This window comes from Salmo salar, chromosome ssa02 (assembly GCF_905237065.1).
Source record: "Salmo salar chromosome ssa02, Ssal_v3.1, whole genome shotgun sequence".
NCBI classification, from domain to species: Eukaryota; Metazoa; Chordata; class Actinopteri; order Salmoniformes; family Salmonidae; genus Salmo; species Salmo salar.
Window position 1 is genome coordinate 17,913,659 of NC_059443.1, and position 20,075 is coordinate 17,933,733.

General features: G+C 44.2%; 1 protein-coding gene across 1 annotated transcript; it reads left to right on the top strand.

The window, feature by feature from the left end:
- The first annotated feature begins 6,086 nt into the window (after positions 1-6,086).
- On the top strand, positions 6,087-18,762 carry LOC123728151 (ephrin-A1). The gene is made up of 5 exons (XM_045698818.1): positions 6,087-6,375; positions 15,677-15,972; positions 16,137-16,202; positions 16,397-16,519; positions 16,644-18,762. Exons 1-5 carry the CDS (start codon positions 6,278-6,280, stop codon positions 16,769-16,771), a joined length of 711 nt encoding a protein of 236 aa, XP_045554774.1. The 5' UTR covers positions 6,087-6,277; the 3' UTR covers positions 16,772-18,762.
- Positions 18,763-20,075: the final 1,313 nt, after the last annotated feature.

The following is a 20,075-nucleotide window of genomic DNA, read 5'->3' on the forward strand; positions in this document are numbered from 1 at the left end:
AATGATAACTTGGCTATATTCACTGGGTACCAGTACTGAGTCATGATAACTTGGCTATATACACTGGGTTCCAGTACTGAGTCATGATAACTTGGCTGTATACACGGGGTACCAGTACTGAGTCATGATAACTTGGCTATATACACGGGGTACCAGTACCGAGTCAACGGCAACTTGGCTGTATACATGGGGTACCAGTACTGAGTCAATGATAACTTGGCTGTATACACGGGGTACCAGTACTGAGTCAATGATAACTTGGCTGTATACACTGGGTACCAGTACTGAGTCATGATAACTTGGCTGTATACATGGGGTACCAGTACTGAGTCATGATAACTTGGCTATATACACTGGGTACCAGTACTGAGTCATGATAACTTGGCTATATACACTGGTACCAGTACTGAGTCATGATAACTTGGCTGTATACACCGGGTACCAGTACTGAGTCATGATAACTTGGCTGTATACACTGGGTACCAGTACTGAGTCATGATAACTTGGCTATATACACTGGGTTCCAGTACTGAGTGAACGATAACTTGGCTGTATACACGGGGTACCAGTACTGAGTCATGATAACTTGGCTATATACACGGGGTACCAGTACTGAGTCAATGATAACTTGGCTGTATACACGGGGTACCAGTAATGAGTCCATGATAACTTGGCTGTATACACTGGGTACCAGTACTGAGTCAATGATAACATGGCTGTATACACTGGGTACCAGTACTGAGTCATGATAACTTGGCTATATTCACTGGGTACCAGTACTGAGTCAATGATAACTTGGCTGTATACACTGGGTACCAGTACTGAGTCATGATAACTTGGCTGTATACACGGGGTACCAGTACTGAGTCATGATAACTTGGCTGTATACACGGGGTACCAGTAATGAGTCCATGATACCTTGGCTATATTCACTGGGTACCAGTACTGAGTCAATGATAACTTGTCTATAAAGATGGCAGGGAGCACGGCCCTTGTAATGTGTCAATGATAACTTGGCTATAAAGATGGCAGGGAGCACGGCCCTTGTAATGTGTCAATGATAACTTGTCTATAAAGATGGCAGGGAGCACGGCCCCTGTAATGTGTCAATGATAACTTGGCTATAAAGATGGCAGGGAGCACGACCCTTGTAATGTGTCAATGATAACTTGGCTATAAAGATGGCAGGGAGCACGGCCCCTGTAATGTGTCAATGACAACTTGGCTTTAAAGATGGCAGGGAGCACGGCCCCTGTAATGTGTCAATGATAACTTGCCTATAAAGATTGCAGGGAGCACGGCCCCTGTAATGTACTGGGCCATATGCACTACCCTGTTGTAGTTCTTTGCGGTCGAATGCCAAGCAGTTGCCATACCAAGCGGTGATGCAGCCAGTCAAGATGCTCTCAATGGTGCAGCTGTGAAACCTTATTAGGATCTGAGGGCCCATTTCAAATCTTTTCAGCCTCCTGAGGGGGAAGAGCCATTGTAGTGCCTTCTTCACGACTGTGTTGGTGTGTAGACCATGTTATTGATGTGGAGGAACTTGAAGCTCTCGACACGCTCCACTACAACCCTGTCGACGTGGATGGCGGCGTGCTCTGCCCTCCGTTTCCTGTAGTCCATGATCAGCTCCTTTGTCTTGCTAACGTTGAGGGAGAGGTTGTTGTCCTGGCACCACACTGCCAGGCCACTGACCTCCTCCCTACAGGCTGTGTCATCGTCATCTGTGATAATGCCAACCACCTTCATGTCGTCAGCAATCTTAAGGATGGTGTTGGAGTCATGCGTGGCCACGCAGTCTTGGGTAAACAGGGAATACAGGAGGGGACTAAGCACGCACCCCTGAGGGTCATCGTGGCATATGTGTTGTTGCCTACCCTCAACACCTGGATGCGTCCCGACAGGAAGTACAGGATCCAGTTTAAGAGGAAGTTGTTCAGTCATAGGGTCCTGAGCTTAGTGATGAGCTTGGATGGCTCTATGGTTTTGAACACTGCCCTATAGTCAATGAACAGCATTCTCACATAGGTATTCCTCTTGTCCAGGTAGTAAAGGGCAGTTCGGAGTGCAATAGAGATTGCATCATCTGTGTATCTGTTGGGTTAGTATACAAATTAGAGAAGGGTCCAGCGTGTCTGGAATGATGGTGTTGATGTGAGCCTTGAACAGTTTTTAAAAGCATTTGGGGGCTACAGATGTGAGTGCCACGGGTGGTAGTCATTTAGACAGGTTACCTTGGCATTCTTGGGCACAGGTGGTGGTCTCCTTGAAACATGTAGGTATTACAGACTGGGTCAGGGAAAGGTTGAAAATGTCTGTGAAGACACTTACCAGCTGGTCAGCGCATGCTCTGAGTATGCGTCCTAGTGATCCATCTGGCCCCAGGGCCATGTGAATGTTAACCTGTTTATAGTCCTTACTCAAGCCCTGCCTCATCCAAAGAGCGTCAGAGCTGGCGAAGTAGGATTCGATCTTAGTCCTGTATTGACGTTTTGACTGTTTGATGACTCATCGGAGGTCGTAGTGAGATTTCTTATAAGCGTCCGGGTTAGTGCTGCTCCTTGAAAGCGGCAGTTCTAGTCTTTAGCTCAGTGAGGATGTTGCCTGTAATCCATGGCTTCCGCTTGGGATATGTACGTGTGGTCATTGTGGGGACGACGTCATTGACGCAATTATTAATGAAGCTGGTGACAGATGTGGTAAACACCAACATTTTATCAGATGAATTTCGGAACATTTTTCAGTCCTGTAACTTAGTGTTGGCTTCATCAGACCACTTCCGTATTGAGCTGGTATTTCCTATTTGAGTTTTTGCTTGTAAGCAGGAATCAGGAGGATAGAGTTCTGGTCCGATTTGCCAAATGGAGGGCGAGAGAGTTTTGTATGTGTTTCTGTGTGTGGGGTAAAGGTGATCTAGAGTTCAGTATGTGTTTCTGTGTGTGGGGTAAAGGTGATCTAGAGTTTTGTATGCGTTTCTGTGTGTGGGGTAAAGGTGATCTAGAGTTCAGTATGTGTTTCTGTGTGTGGGGTAAAGGTGATCTAGAGCTTTGTATGTGTTTCTGTGTGTGGGGTAAAGGTGATCTAGAGTTTTGTATGTGTTTCTGTGTGTGGGGTAAAGGTGATCTAGAGTTCAGTATGTGTTTCTGTGTGTGGGGTAAAGGTGATCTAGAGCTTTGTATGCGTTTCTGTGTGTGGGGTAAAGGTGATCTAGAGTTTTGTATGTGTTTCTGTGTGTGGGGTAAAGGTGATCTAGAGTTCAGTATGTGTTTCTGTGTGTGGGGTAAAGGTGATCTAGAGTTTTGTATGTGTTTCTGTGTGTGGGGTAAAGGTGATCTAGAGTTCAGTATGTGTTTCTGTGTGTGGGGTAAAGGTGATCTAGAGCTTTGTATACGTTTCTGTGTGTGGGGTAAAGGTGATCTAGAGTTTTGTATGTGTTTCTGTGTGTGGGGTAAAGGTGATCTAGAGTTCAGTATGTGTTTCTGTGTGTGGGGTAAAGGTGATCTAGAGTTTTGTATGTGTTTCTGTGTGTGGGGTAAAGGTGATCTAGAGTTCAGTATGTGTTTCTGTGTGTGGGGTAAAGGTGATCTAGAGTTTTTTTATGTGTTTCTGTGTGTGGGGTAAAGGTGATCTAGAGTTCTGTATGTGTTTCTGTGTGTGGGGTAAAGGTGATCTAGAGTTTTGTATGTGTTTCTGTGTGTGGGGTAAAGGTGATCTAGAGCTTTGTATGTGTTTCTGTGTGTGGGGTAAAGGTGACCTAGAGTTTTGTATGTGTTTCTGTGTGTGGGGTAAAGGTGATCTAGAGCTTTGTATGTGTTTCTGTGTGTGGGGTAAAGGTGATCTAGAGTTTTGTATGTGTTTCTGTGTGTGGGGTAAAGGTGATCTAGAGCTTTGTATGTGTTTCTGTGTGTGGGGTAAAGGTGATCTAGAGTTTTGCATGTGTTTCTGTGTGTGGGGTAAAGGTGATCTAGAGCTTTGTATGTGTTTCTGTGTGTGGGGTAAAGGTGATCTAGAGCTTTGTATGTGTTTCTGTGTGTGGGGTAAAGGTGATCTAGAGTTTTGCATGTGTTTCTGTGTGTGGGGTAAAGGTGATCTAGAGTTTTGTATGTGTTTCTGTGTGTGGGGTAAAGGTGATCTAGAGCTTTGTATGTGTTTCTGTGTGTGGGGTAAAGGTGATCTAGAGCTTTGTATGTGTTTCTGTGTGTGGGGTAAAGGTGATCTAGAGTTTTGTATGTGTTTCTGTGTGTGGGGTAAAGGTGATCTAGAGTTTTGTATGTGTTTCTGTGTGTGGGGTAAAGGTGATCTAGAGCTTTGTATGCGTTTCTGTGTGTGGGGTAAAGGTGATCTAGAGTTTTGTATGTGTTTCTGTGTGTGGGGTAAAGGTGATCTAGAGCTTTGTCGCCTCTAGTTACACAGGTGACATGCTGGTAAAAATGAAGTAAGTTTCCCTGCATTAAAATATTACAATTCTTCAGGTCCTGTTGATAGGATGGTCTGGAACCAGCTTGTCTAGTTTGTTCTCTGGTGATTGGTCATTTACCAATAGAACAGAGCTTGTCTAGTTTGTTCTCTGGTGATTGGTAATTTACCAATAGAACGGAGCTCGTCTAGTTTGTTCTCTGGTGATTGGTCATTTACCAATAGAACGGAGCTCGTCTAGTTTGTTCTCTGGTGATTGGTCATTTACCAATAGAACGGAGCTCGTCTAGTTTGTTCTCTGGTGATTGGTCATTTACCAATAGAACGGAGCTCGTCTAGTTTGTTCTCTGGTGATTGGTCATTTACCAATAGAACGGAGCTTGTCTAGTTTGTTCTCTGGTGATTGGTAATTTACCAATAGAACGGAGCTCGTCTAGTTTGTTCTCTGGTGATTGGTCATTTACCAATAGAACGGAGCTCGTCTAGTTTGTTCTCTGGTGATTGGTCATTTACCAATAGAACGGAGCTCGTCTAGTTTGTTCTCTGGTGATTGTACATTTACCAATAGGACGGAGGATACAGGTGTTTATTTATCTCCTCAGGGTGCCCACTTATTTGCCTCTTTTGCAGCGTCTCTTCCTCTTTTGAGTCCTGGGATTAGGGCCTGGACTGAGCAGTATGTCAACAGCTGCCAACTTGTTGAAGTAGAAATCTGAATCCAAATGGAAGTTAGGGATCACTGTTCTGATGTCCAGAAGCTCTTTTCAGTCATAGGAAACTATGGCGGAAATAAAAATTCAGATCAGCATAAAAAAAACACAAACAACTATCCACTGCAGAGCCATCTTCATTAATCTTCGCACGCACGCACGCATGCCCACACATACACACACACATACACACACAATGGAGTTCTGAGCCTGCTCACCAGGCCTTGTCCTAGTCCCTGGCCCCTGTTGGTCAGCCCCTGAACCCATGGAGTCCTGGACTAGCAGGGAACAGTGTGTTTGGCACATTTACTGATATTCTTGCTTGATTTCGGCAATGTGCTCATTTTTGTTTTTGCCAGTCTTGTTTTTTAGTGGCACAAAAGAAGTGAATACTAAATGTGGGATAAAAAAGGTGGGCTATACAGTATTATAATGCATTATTTTGAGCAGCTTTGTGTTGCTAATTTACAGTCACTGTGTGCCTGCAGACTATATGGCTACAGGGGACCCAGAAGATTAGCTACACAGATAACATCTTAATGATTCTATAGGATAACATCTGACTGACAGACATAGAACATTTAGGTAGATGTATACCTTGCATTACCTTAGATTCATTTATTTTCTAAAGTATACCATAGTATTGTTATTTCACATTTTCATGTTGTTGAATATGTGAGCCTATAATTCATCAGGAGGGGGGAAATCAGCAAGTGTTGCATTAATGACAAAAATTCTAAGAAAACACTTTTGGTCAAAACAAAAGAAACACAAAAACTATTTTGACTGCGTCATGAATTCATTTCAATGTCACAAAAATAGCTATATGCCTATATTGGATAAAGTGTTCATGGCGTCTCTAGTTGAATAGTCAGAGCAGTGGGGCGTTTTTCCCGCTGCTATTGGCTATACAACCGGGAGAGGCGTGGCTCTGTTAGACAAAACATTCAACGCGCCTCGGTCTTAACCATACAAACAGCCGTTAAACTCCACAGGAGGTCTCAACCATACAGAAAAGCAGCAGCTATAGACCAGCACCCCTATCATACGTTTCTTTTGGCAGTGTGCACATCCTGCACAGACTTATTCTGCAATAACTGACAGTATTTGTTGGTGTTTCGTTTTGTTCTGGTCCTAAATCAGCAGCTATGGATTTGGTGTGGCTGGTGTGTTTGGCTGTGAGCTTCGGAACCTGGTTCGCCTCTGCAGAGAGACACAGCGTCTTCTGGAATAGCACAAACCCAAAGTAGGTGTTCTTAATCTCTTTCTCTCTCTGTGTGCGTATTTTGGTGTAGCACACATTAAAAGTGTGTGTGATTTCTGTTTACGCGCACCTAGCGCTCAACTCACTTTGATAATGTTTATCTGACACTATAGTAGGCCTACTCAAGTACACTTTCTGTCATGGGATAAATACTGTTTGCGTCTCATCCACTCAATGGATCGCCTACGCGCTGAATTTCCTCGGTTCCTTTTCAGACATCCCACCCCACTGGACACACCGCCTGGTTGAATCAACGTTGATTGCGCGTCAATTCAATGAAATGATGTTGAACTAATGTGGAATAGAAGTTGACATCTGGATTTTGGTATTGCTTTTATTTCTTCCACTTGTAGTATATTAGCTGTAGGCTGTGTGCCTTGTTGTATTAGCTGTCTGCTTGCCCCTTTAACCAGGTAACATAATTGTAATTAGGTTATGGTAGGCCAATCGCTCAGCAGGGCAGAAACAGAGAACAAGGGGAAGATTGGGAACGAATTCTGAGACAGCTGGACAGACATAATCAACCATATATATGATCTCGATACATAGACAGACTCTCTCACACAGCATAGCATAAAAATAAAGCCTGAACCAACTCGACCTGAGTGTCTGAATACAGACTGTATGTCTGTGTTTCACTCTATTGGTACTGCTGACAGTCTGACACTTCAGCTCTCGAAGAGGGGGGTGAGTGAGAGACAGATCCAATGCTGATTGTTTTGGGGTCAGAAATTGTAATGCTACCATGCCACTCAGTGGGATCAATGGAACTTGACAGGCGTATGCGAGGCCGTGTGATTTATTGAGCTTTTAAGCACAGAGCTGAAGATGGTGAGAAAGAAGGATGGATTATTTTATAGAGAAAATGGACCAAGACTGAGGGGGTCACAGTTTCAGCTGACTCTGGGTCGACGTTATTGTACCTTCTTATAGTTCAGATGCTATTACGGCCTATTTGTGTTACCATAATTCGATTTGCACTTTGTCTCTGTAGCCTAATTCTCCTTAGGCCAATGATGATGACAGAGCACTAAATTAGATTTCCTATGAAATGGGAAAGACATTGGTTTTGTAATTGGTTTAATGATGTGAGCACGGGAAAATGTTGTTGACTAGTCATACCTTGTCATGAGTTGTGACGAAATGGGTTTTGTCGGTGTGAGTCAGCCGTGTACTTTACCTGTTCCGTACGCAGGTCTGACTTTACCTGGGTTTGTCGGTATGACATCACAGAGACGGTGGCTCGAGCACAAGGAACACGACTTCTGTTGATCAGGTGACATGAAGAGGGAGGAAGAAAAGAACTGAAGAGAAGGACATCTGAACCAAACTCTTAGTCCATAATGAGAAAAGAGGTTATAGAGGAGAAATCAGAGTTCTGGGTCAAGTGAGAATTACTATAAATGCAGAGAAATACAGAAAGAACACTTGAGGGGCAGTGGTCTGAGTCAGTGTATGTTTAACTATACTTTTGAGGACCAGAAGTCCCCACCAAATAGTAAACAAACAAACAAACAAACAAACATTTGACCAACTGGGGACATTTTGTTGATCCCCACAAGATCAAATGTTATTTCTAGGGTTCGTTTTAGGGTTAGGAGCTAGGTTAAGGTTAGGATAAGGGTACGGGTTAGGGTTCGGGGTTAACCTTGTCCCCACTAGTTTAGCTGTGCAAGACTGTGTTCTTTAATCCGGCTCTGGACTACATTCCCACTGTAACTTGCGTTGCATAACATCATCAACAACAACAACAATCATAATGTACACTAATCCTTTTCATAGCAGACTAAAGATAGACTAACACACAACCAGACAGAGAAATATGTTCACACATCACATGCACTGTAGACACAAACAAGCACGTTCAGACACACACTCGCATACACATTGACACATTGTCACATATTAACAAAAACAAACTACATGGAAACTGGCCGCACCAGTTTGATGTGGGAGCAGTGATGCTCAGTGTCCACTGAAGACTGATAACTATTACTCATGACACAAGCTCTACTCACATTCTGTACTGCATGTCTCTCACACACACACTGTTTTTTTTTCCCCCCAGACGTCTTTATCTAAAGTCTCTGAAAACCTCCAATTGGAACTCAGTGAATGTGGTTTTCAGAAGGAGATTAATCACTGTTAAAAATGAGGACTTAATCCTAGTCTGGCCCGTACCCACCTGCTATTGTTACCACATTTTCACTGTATAATCCTTCGTCCTTCTCTTTAATCCCTGTTCTCAGTTTCCATCTTTCTTTTTCAACTTTCTCTTTCTCTCTGGGCAGTTTTCTGAAAGCCCAATCTGGTCCCTCAACTGTCGTCCCACTTTACACTGTCTCAACCACCTGATTCACTCCCATGGGATCACTGAGTCTAATTGGTTCCTGGCTGATTGATCTAAGGCGATCAGGTGTAAACTGATGTTTACTGACTGACTTCAGATGGTAGCACACAGTTGTCAGTCTCTGACCTGACTGGTGTAGAAACTGGTTTTTCGCAGTCTGTTCCAACCTTGTTGTGTGTGTGTGTGTGTGTGTGTGTGTGTGTGTGTGTGTGTGTGTGTGTGTGTGTGTGTGTGTGTGTGTGTGTGTGTGTGTGTGTGTGTGTGTGTGTGTGTGTGTGAGAGACTGGGCTTGTTTCGACCTGATCCAACAGCTTAATCATTAGTTCTGGCGCAATGCCTTGTTACTGGAAGTGTTTTTTTGTTTTTGACTGAGGGTGAGTGTGTAGTGTTGCCTGAACTCCAATGTCAGAGAAAGGGAGGGGCCCTATATGTAGGCGATATTACAGAGCACTGGTAAATCAGTGTCTCTCTCTCGTGGGTGTTAATATTAGTAGTAGCCAGCATTCCATACTTCCCCTGTTACTATACTCAACTCTGTCAGCTGTGTTCGACCCCCCCTTCTCTCCCTCCCTCTCTGTACCTGTCCGTTCCTCTCTCCATCGCCACTCCCTCTTCTCCACACCAGCTGCGTCTTCTCCAGCTTGTTATTGCCTGACCACTTCTCACTATCTCTGTTTCCATGAGTTTATCTCTTTCACATATTCATGTTCTCCTCTCCTATATAGCTAGATATTTCCAATTCTCTGTCTTCTTTTGTCTTTCTCTCGTGTTGTGTTGAGGTGTTGTTGAGGTGTTGGGCTTGTCTGAACAGACATGTCCTAGAGGAAGAGGTTTAGGGTTGTGGTGGCTGGTGGGGGAAGAGGGTGGTGTGGTTGTAAAGTTAAATGTGTGATTTTCTTCTCTGTTGTAAAGCTCTTCTTTCCTCTGGCTAAATTCCTCTCTCTCTATTCTATATTCCTCTCTCTCTATTCTATATTCCTCTCTCTCTATTCTATATTCCTCTCTCTCTATTCTATATTCCTCTCTATTCTATATTCCTCTCTCTCTATTCTATATTTCTCTCTGTCTGTCTTTCTTTCATATATTCTGGAACCCACCTTTCAATTCAAGGGGCTTTATTGGCATGGGAAACACATGTTAACATTGCCAAAGCAAGTTTCTCACCTCCCACCTCATCTGTCGCTCTGGGTCTCTAATCCTACAGCAAAATGAGGGGGAAATGCACGCGCACACACAGATTACAGACGATCTGAGCTGTAATCTGACTAGCTGACCTATAGACAGTAAAATCGTCATTCTGCTGCTTTTTTTATTTAGAATAGATTATATCTCTTTTATCTCTCTGGCGTAACGTGTGTGTGTTAGTAAATCTGAAGCTCCTTAAATATGTAGAGGGACATATCCTACATAGAACAATCAGTTAAAGGAGCCAATGGGATTGCTCCAGTCAGTCAGCTACACAGTGTCTAGTTCTGTCCATTCAATCACATCTAGGTATATAGCTTGTTTCCTGCTGACATAACAGCTGTCTTACCTAACACTCACACACACACACATTATCATGGATGTAACACAAAACAACGTTTTGCCATGTTTTTTTAAATACTTCATTAGCTGGGCCCCCTTCCATCTCAGCTCTTCCTCTCGCCTCCTTATCTATGGTCCAGACTTCCTCTCTCTCCGTCAGTTCCTCTCTTTCTCACAGACCCTGCTCTGTCTTCCTGAGTAATTTTCCACACAGATCACAGCAGCTTGCTGTGTCTCCCCACTGTTATTGTTTGTCTCAATTCTACAATACTGAGGACTGCTTTATCCTCACGTTATCACATTGTGTGTGTAGGGTCATGTTTGTGTGTTTCCAGTATCAGCTCATGTAGTTTCAGAGATGGCTCTCTGTTGCCCCCTAAGGGCCACTTCCAGTCTCAGCTCAGGCCTGACTGACTTCTCTGTTTGAAGCAGCCGGGATTTTTCCAACAAGAATTTTTGCAATTCATTCACTTTGAATGAATTAAAATAGTTTTGACCCCAACCGTGTTATTCTGTATAATCCAGATTGAACCATGGTTAGTTGGAATGTTATCGCCCTGGTTGAGAGACCTGTGAGTCTAGTTCTCCTCATTGACCCAAACAGTGTTATTCTGTATAATCCAGATTGAACCAGGGTTAGTTGTGATGCTATTGCCCTGGTTGAGAGACCTGTGAGTCTAGTTCTCCTCATTGACCCAAACCAAGCTGCATATCTAGTAACCTGCCAACATGTAGCCTTTTTCTACTCATCTGAAAGAGAGAGTTGGGAACAGAAAGCGGGGGATGGATAAAAGAGAGGAAGGGATTTGTGTTGAGAAATTAGGCTGTCATGAAGAGCTCTGATATTATGTTACCTTAAGAGCAAGGGAAGAATAGAGGTGGGATGAACGGAGGGAGAGGGGGATGGGTTAATCTAGAGTGCATAAAGGCGAGACGGAGAGATGGGACATGGATGAATAGATGGCTGGCTGGAGGGAGGGGAGAAAAGGTTGTGTTGACATTTTTAAAGGCTCTCAAACCCTGCAATTCCTTGTAAAGAATCACACATACCATGAATAGAGGTGGTGGTAAGTGGAGTCTGGATGCGATAATGGTGGTTGGGACAGAATGATTAGACTTCTGTTATTCTGATCTTTTGGAGCGTGACAGACAGAAGAATGACCTCTTTGGAACTCTCCTCTCAGGAGAGAATGTGGGAGATCAGAGTGTTCTAGAGAGGTTCTACTAGGGTAGTTAGTGTATAATACTGTATTAGTACATACAACAACTAAAACCCAGATTACAACTGACAGGCCTATATCCTCTTGAGTTGAGGTGTGAATGTGGGATACCACAGTTCATTAATAGGGTGATTTATACGCCTGTGTGTGCAGATTTTATAGTTGTATGGTGTGAGAGCATTCTATTCCACAGACTCTCTCAAACCTCAAGCCCTGTCATTACATTGTGTGTGTGTGTGTGTGTGTGTGTGTGTGTGTGTGTGTGTGTGTGTGTGTGTGTGTGTGTGTGTGTGTGTGTGTGTGTGTGTGTGTGTGTGTGTGTGTGTGTGTGTGTGTGTGTGTGTGTGTTGCTGACTACCTGTGGAGTATATTATGGGTTTTGTTAACAGTGCTGACTCTCCTTCAGACCCGCTGTGTGTGTGTGACTAGACTCTCCCTTGCTTAGTCAGTGGGAGTGTGTATGAGGATTCTGAATCCTAACCCCTGTGACCTGCCTGACAGTTTGTAACATTCCCCAAAGAATGAGAGGAGGAGGAGACAGGGAGAAAGGAGAACATTTTTGTTGTGGGTTTTTATATGGGAAACACAGGAGGGGGGTAGGGAGAGAAGAGAGATGGGCCTATAAGTAGGGAAAGAAGAGAAGAGAGATGGGCCTATAAGTAGGGAAAGAAGAGAAGAGAAGAGAGATGGGCATATAAGTAGGGAAAGAAGGGAAGAGAAGAGAGGGGTGGGAGGTGAATCTAAAGGGGAGAGATGTAATAACAGCAAGAGATGAGGAAAGGACTTCAAAGCTGTTGAGAACTTAATGAGGTGTTAAACAACTCACCCAATCACTCTATTGTCATAACCACCTACCACACACACACTCAAAGCAAACACACACACACATCTGTGACGCAGTAGCTACAGTAGCAGCTCTGAGAACTGTTCAGTTCAGAGGAGAGGTGAAGGGAGACTACCTTCCACCCTGGCTGTTTACACACACCTCAGTGAGACATAGAGACACACACACACACGCACACGCACACGCGCACGCACACACACACACACACACACCTCAGTGAGACAAAGACACACACACAGACACACCTCAGTGAGACATAGACACACCTCAGTGAGACAGACAGACACACACACACACACACCTCAGTGAGACAGACAGACACACAGGCTCTGGTCTGCCCTGATAAACACATGTGCTCAAGTGCCTGGGGTGTGAGGCGGCCTGAATTCTGGTGTTCAGAGAACCTCTCTCTCTCTCTCTCTCCCTCACTCCCCTGCCTCTCACACACGCGTAGCTATCACATTAACGCAACTCTCACTCTCCTGTGAACTGTCAGTCAGAGTAGAAGGACGAAGGAGAGGGAAAGACGAGAGAAAGACGATACTGTTCGGAGGGAGGGAGGAAGGGGTGCTTGTGTTCCAGTTGTGAGTCTGGCCCTGTGTCAACTGGCTTCAATCAGCTGGACTTCTCCCAGATCCCTAGGCTGAGATTGCTCACACACTCACACAACCCCTCCCATTGATAAGTACGACCGTCAACGTTACTGTAAATCTAGCTTCATCATGATTATTGTATTATGGGCAACATGGACCACGTGCAAAATGCTGTGAGCCATAGTAGCTACAACACACCTCACCTTATCACATCTACATCAGCCTCTACTAGTGAGCAGAGGACACTGAGCACAGCCTTGGGGCTAGAGGGGGTGAAGGGTGGGGGGCAGACTGGAGTCTAGTCAGCTCCCGGGTTTATGTCTTTGGGGGGAGGGGTAATTACACCCTATTCAGAACCCCTCCTCCCTTTGTGGGCAACAGCTTGGCCCCAGACCCCAGATAGCTTTTAATTAAGTAGGCTCCAGAAGAGCGACAAAGGGAGATCTGAAAGTGTGATTGTTTGTAGTGACTGAGATTAGCAACAGAATGTGTGTTTTGACAGCTTTGGACAGGTACATGTTTTTAAGGAGAAGCTGTGGTTACTGTGGAAATCAGGTGGATTCCATTCAGTTAGGAAAGTCTCTTCACTCTACTGTAGCGGTGCAGTTCTCTCGTGCCGTTCGTCTCAACCCTGTCATTACCAGTCTGAGTCAAAGAAATAAGAAAAGAACACAGATTTGTTTGTCAATTAAGCTCTTGAACTGCAGACCGGCGTGTGTGCATGCGAAGGCTAAGCCAAAGCTATCATCCTGTTTTGAAGTGGTGTGAGAAAGAGGCTAATCTAGCTGTTAGCCCTGGCTAATGAGCCTAGGGACGGGCTCTGCTAACAATACATGTTGTGACAGACAGAGTAACCTGCCTATGTCTCTCTCTCTCTCACACACACACACACACACACACACACACACACACACACACACACACACAGTGGCAGGGGGGGTTAGAGACCCACATGGAGCCAGTGTGTCTGTCACTTAAGAAGGACAACAACAACAGTAGAGAAAGGAGGGATGAAAGGTGGGAGGCAGGATTCCAGATACCTCCTGTTCTAGGCTTTGATGCTTGGGCACACACCAACACAACATAAACATGTATGAACTGGGTTCTTCACACTGTCTCTCTCACACACAAAGCTAGTGTATACATTACTATGAGCCCTTCCTCCCTAATTAAAGTGCCACCAGCTGCCTGTGATACAGACGCGCTCTCTCTCTCTCTCGTGGCACAGAACAGAGCCACACACCCGGAGTATGTGGCAGGGTGTTTGTGCTGCGGCCTGTGTGGATGTCTGTTCAGCTCAGGGCCTGAAACCAATGAGACTCTGACGTGCATATTATACTGATTACATCCTCAGGGTTAACAAGCTCTTACCCACAAACTCAACCTCTCTTCCAGAAAAGTGTGTGTGTGTACCCTGCCAGCACCACTGACTCCACTCACCAACACAACTCATAGTCCCTGTGTGAGCTGAATCCTAATAGGCCTGGAGTGATGAAAGCACTTTGTTTCTTTCATCACTTTAACCTTCCTTCCTCCCAGAAATAAAGTTCCACTGCACTACCCACTGTTCTAGGGTTTATTTCATGAGGTGTGTGTGTGTGTGTGTGTGTGTGTGTGTGTGTGTGTGACATTTGTGTCCTTTCACGTGTATACCTCAGTAGATTGGAGGGGTTGACTGGAGGGAAGGAGGGACAAACAACAACAACAGTTAGAATCTAGAACCGAGATGGAGGGAAAGAGTCATAAAGTCAAGGGAGGGTTAAAATGAAAAGGAACAGAAAGAGAGAGACTGTCTCCACCTCCCTCAATATTTATTTTTCATGGAGGGAGGAGAAAGAAGTAGGAAGAGACAGAATCAGGGGTGAAGAGTCACTAGAGGAGTAAAAACAGTCACACCCACTGACACTCCAACAGGTGCAGAGGGAAAGAAAGGGAGGGAGGGGGACAGAGAGAGAACTAACCCATTCAAATGACTTGTGTAGGAAGGGAGAGAGAGATTAAATGACTTGTGTAGGAAGGGAGAGAGAGATTAAATGACTTGTGTAGGAAGGGAGAGAGAGATTAAATGACTTGTGTAGGAAGGGAGAGAGAGATTAAATGACTTGTGCCGACAGCTCATATAGATGACAGACAGAGAGACAGAAGGAGAAACTGCCACTCAGAATCTTGTCTCCATGGACACAGCTGGCCAGTGAAACTCTACTCTTAAAACAACATGAGTGGAACGCTCCAGAAAACAGATGAGAGGGAGAGAGTTAGAGGGATATGCAGAAAGAGTGTAGGCGTGTAGTGGTGTGTTCTTGTCTAAATAAATACATCAAACAAGTTCAGCCAGTGACTCCTGATTGGCTACTCACTAATTCTCATTGTCTGGGTGACAGGTCTACACCAAGACTCACGCAATCACACACACGTGCCGCAGGTGCAAATACACACACACACACACTGTCTGTTTGGGCTGAGTCTTATTAACAGCTTTTTTTTGTTGTTGATTGTCCGTGAGTGTGTTTATTATGAGAGTGTGTGTTTGAGTAAGTCGGTTCTTCCATGCGTGTTTGTTCATGTGAGTGGAACAGCCCACACAAACATGGGCTCAACTCTGTCATCTGGCTGGGAATGGGACATGATATTTCATGTTGTTACGTTTGTTCCTTCGGTCAGTCAGAGATGACTACTAGATGTAAGGTCATCTAAAGATAATAGCCAGCCATGTCACTAACCACTCTCCTTCTCTTCTCTCTCTCCCTAGTTTCCTATGGGATGAGTACACAGTGGAGGTGAAAATCAACGACTACCTGGACATCATCTGTCCTCACTACACGCGCGGGGAGCTGCCGTCCCAGGAGGCCGAGCGGTACGTACTGTACATGGTGGAGGAGGAGGACTATGAGGTGTGTAAACCCCACTCCTTCGACCAGCTGCGTTGGGAATGTTCCCGGCCCTTCGCTGCCCACGCCCCCGAGAGGTTCTCCGAGAAGTTCCAGCGCTTCACCCCCTTCACCCTGGGCAAGGAGTTCAGACAGGGAGAGAGCTACTACTATATCTGTACGTTTAACAATACTATAGTAGTACTACTACACATTTACTAATACCACTACTATCTATGTGCAGTACCTCTGAATGAATACTACCACTTAACTGTAGAATAGACTACTCTAACACAATGCTTGGGTATTTGTACTAAACTTCCCTCTCTTCTCCCTCTTCAGCCAAGCCGCTGCATCACCACGGCCAGGAGTGTCTGAGGCTGAAGGTGGATGTGGTTGGACCTCATGGTGAGCTCCATTCCCGCCTCCATCTACATGCTAGCATTAGCCTTTGTTAGCTTTAGCCTTTAGAGGGTTTTCCTATGGTAGTATTAGCTTCCGTTTGCATTAATGGCTAGGCTTAGTGTTCCCCATATTCAGTGGTGTTCCCGTTGGGTGTTCATACAATCAAGTTCTTACCAATGACTTCTTGTCTTCTACAGGCTCTGGGAAGGCCAAGGCTGACAAAGGCAAGGATGGAGCGATGGAGAAAGCGATGGATGGAGGAAAGGGAAAGATGGGGGGAGGAGGAGGAGTGCACAACCCCTCCAACAGGCTTCCAGCCGGTACGTCTCCCATCTGTCCTTCCAGAGAGACAGTCAGGTGTACAGCATTGACTCTGGATACTAGAAGTACAGTAGAATTGTTCCACTTGTTTCTGATAATAACACGTTCTCTCTCTCTCTCCAGATGACCCTACTGTGTTGGAGCCTAAGGTCCAGAAGAGTGTGGGTAGTTCAGGTGTTCAGCTGGTCTCCCTGTCGGTCTTCTTCACCCTGTCCCCCGTCCTACTATCCCTCTTACTATATCGACACTGAGTTACAGACCTAGCTACAACAGAGACACTGTCAACCCAATGCTGGACATTGGCACAGAGAAGATTTTTATAGATATTTTTATATTTGCAACTGGACTGAGCTCGTGTGTGTGACTGGAACGTGGATCGTTCCAGAGACGATCTTCAAGAGTATTTTGTGAAGGATGTTTTTCTACGTGTTTTTGTAAATGAAAGAGGATGGATGCTATTCCCCCTTTCCTTCTTTTCACTCCATTTGATCTGTATGGACACTTGGAAACCCCACTGACTCTGGAACAGATCTAACTGGAAACATGATGTAATAATCATTATTAGAAAACTGACAAAGGGATAACTGTTTTCATGATTACCCTGAATTGAACACTGATATACACTGAGTGTAAAAAAAACAAACATGATCAACACCTTCCTAATATTGAGTTGCACCCCCCTTTTGCCCTCAGAAAAGCCTCAATTCATCAGGCATGGACTCTACAATGTGTCCAAAGCGTTCCACAGGGATGCTGGTCCATGTTGACTCCAATGCTTCCCACAGTTGTGTCAAGTTGGCTGGATGTACTTTGAGTGGTGAAAGATTCTTGATATACACACGGGGAACTGTTGAGAGTGAAAAACCCAGCAGTGTGCAGTTCTTGACACACTCAAACCGGTGTGCCTGGCACCTACTACCATACCCCGTTCAAAGGCACTTCAATCTTTTGTCTAGCCCATTCACCCTCTGAATGGCACACATAAACAAGCCATGTCTCAAGGCTTAAAAATCCTTCGTTAAGCTGTCTCCTCCCTTTCATCTACACTGATTGAAGTGGATTTAGCAAGTGACATCATAGCTTTCACCTGGTCAGTCTGACATGGAAAGAGCAGGTGCTCCTAATGTTTTGTACACTCAGTGTATAATGTGGGTACATATTCTTTCTTCAATCTGAAATAGTTTGAGCCAAAGCCTACACTAGTCCTCTGAAACGGCCTCATGTTTCCTCCTCTACATGTAGAGACTATTGATGTATATAGATGTATTAACTGACCTTCCTCTAAGCACGGTTATGTCTTGTTTAGTGCAGTAGCTACTCAGGTCAATGGGGATGTTTCTTCTTGACATGTCACTAAAATCAAACTAAAGTGTATTTGTCACGTGCACAGGATACAACAGGTGTGAACAGTACAGTAAAATGCTTATTTGCAAGCTCTTCCTCAACAATGCAGTATTCTATTATAATTCACTGTACAAAACCCAATGATGTGACAGATGCATACTCTAAAGCACAGATTAGCACACAGTAGAACAAAACACACATTCTATGTTGTAGATATACACAGATATCTACATAACCAGATCCTCTGTCATCGAGATGGTACAACAGCTTCTAGTGAACAAATTGGGATTGTTTTAGTCATTGCTGGTTTGCTTTTGTATGTCTTTATGGTTTAGTGTTGAACAGATGAGTGTATAGGAACGAGATGGAGGGAATGGGAGTTGAGGGGAAGGAGGAGAGCAAAGCGGTAATGACAGGATTCTGAGAGGGTGTTGTGATTGCTGGGAGCTGTGCTTCCTTCCTTTACTGATGGGCATTCATCGCATACTCTGATATACTGTAAACAACGTCACACAAACAACATACCCGGTACACTGGATATTATGGTGTGTGTACAGCACTGTAGGTTGGTGGCACCCTAATTGGGGAGAACTGATTCGTGGTAATGACTGGAGTGGAATCGGTGGAATGGTATCGCATACATAAACACATGGTTTCCAGGTGTTTGATTCCATTCGCTCCGTTCCGGACATTATTATGAGCCGTCCTCCCCTCAGCAGCCTCCTGTGGTTTACAAGTGTTACACAAAATGCAGAGGAAATCCCTACATACACACTGTATTGTAACTTGTTTTTTGCAAATGTTGTATGAAAAATGTGTACATAGAAAAATATGGAAATAACAGCATTTGTTTAAAATGTGAAAACTTTAATGTAATTAAAAACAGTGATATAATAAATCTGACTTGAGTGCTTTCAATCCTCACATTTTATAGCCAAAGGTAAAGAAATTGATGGTCACACTTTCAAAGTTGTTACTTTTTACACAATTCACAGCTGGAGTTTAAAACTTTCACTGCAACATTCTGACATTTATTTTGATGGTTGACAAGGTGACTCTCCAAGCCCATCCATCTGCTCTCTGAAGAAATATCACCCTTTCGCCAACTCCCCTCATGTCTTTCCCGTGCTCTTCTCTCCTTCCCTCGCTTTTGCCGTTTCTATCTTTCATCCTGGGCTGGTTTTCTCTGGCCATAACATCACAGCCCTATGACCAAATGTTGGTGTGAAGAGGGATGAGAGATACTATTTGGCCCTAAAGAGAGTACACAGTGGCAGAATACCTGACCACTGTGACTGACCCAGACTTAAGGAAAGCCTTGTGTAACGAGTCGGTAAGCAAGATCAGGGAGTGAGTGTTTTAATAAATAAAAAAACGAAATACCAAACAAGAAACACACAAAGTATATAGTGACATTATTTTATATATATATATATATATATATAGGGAAGGTAATCAGGGAAGTGATGGAGTCCAGGTGAGTCTGATGAGGTGTTGGTGCACCTAACGATGGTGACAGGTGTGCGCCATAACGAGCAGCCTGGTGACCTAGAGGCCGGAGAGGGCACACACGTGACACTTTGACTATGTACAGACTCAGTGAGCATAGCCTTGCTATTGAGAAAGGCCGCCGTAGGCAGACCTGGCTCTCAAGAGAAGACGGGCTATGTGCACACTGCCCACAAAATGAGGTGGAAACTGAGCTACACTTCCTAACCTCCTGCCCAATGTATGACCATATTAGAGACACATATTTCCCTCAGATTACACAGATCCACAAAGAATTTGAAACAAATCAGATTTTGATAAACTCCCATATCTACTGGGTGAAATAGCACAGTGTGCAATCACAGCAGCAAGATCTGTGACCTGTTGCCACAAGAAAAGGTCAACCAGTGAAGAACAAACACCATTGTAAATACAACCCATATTTATGTTTATTTATTTTCCCTTTTGTACTTCAACCATTTGCACATCGTTACAACACTGTATATATACATAATATGACATGTGTAATGTCTTTATTCTTTTGGAACCTCTGTAATGAGTGTAATGTTAACTGTTCATTTTTATTGTTTATTTCACTGTTGTATATGATCTACTTCACTTGCTTTGGCAGTGTTAACATATGTTTCCCATGCCAATAAAGCCCCTTGAATTGAAAAGAATAATAATAATTTGAGAGAGCACAGGGGGAGGAGAGAGGGGTGA

What these genes read in the sequence shown, in the direction of transcription:
- LOC123728151 (XM_045698818.1), top strand. Translation starts at nt 6,278, where the DNA reads ATGGATTTGGTGTGGCTGGTGTGTTTGGCTGTGAGCTTCGGAACCTGG. An exon ending in AGAGAGCTACTACTATATCT is followed by an intron (nt 15,973 to 16,136) that starts GTACGTTTAACA and finishes CTCCCTCTTCAG; the next exon opens with CCAAGCCGCTGCATCACCAC. An exon ending in GGATGTGGTTGGACCTCATG is followed by an intron (nt 16,203 to 16,396) that starts GTGAGCTCCATT and finishes TGTCTTCTACAG; the next exon opens with GCTCTGGGAAGGCCAAGGCT.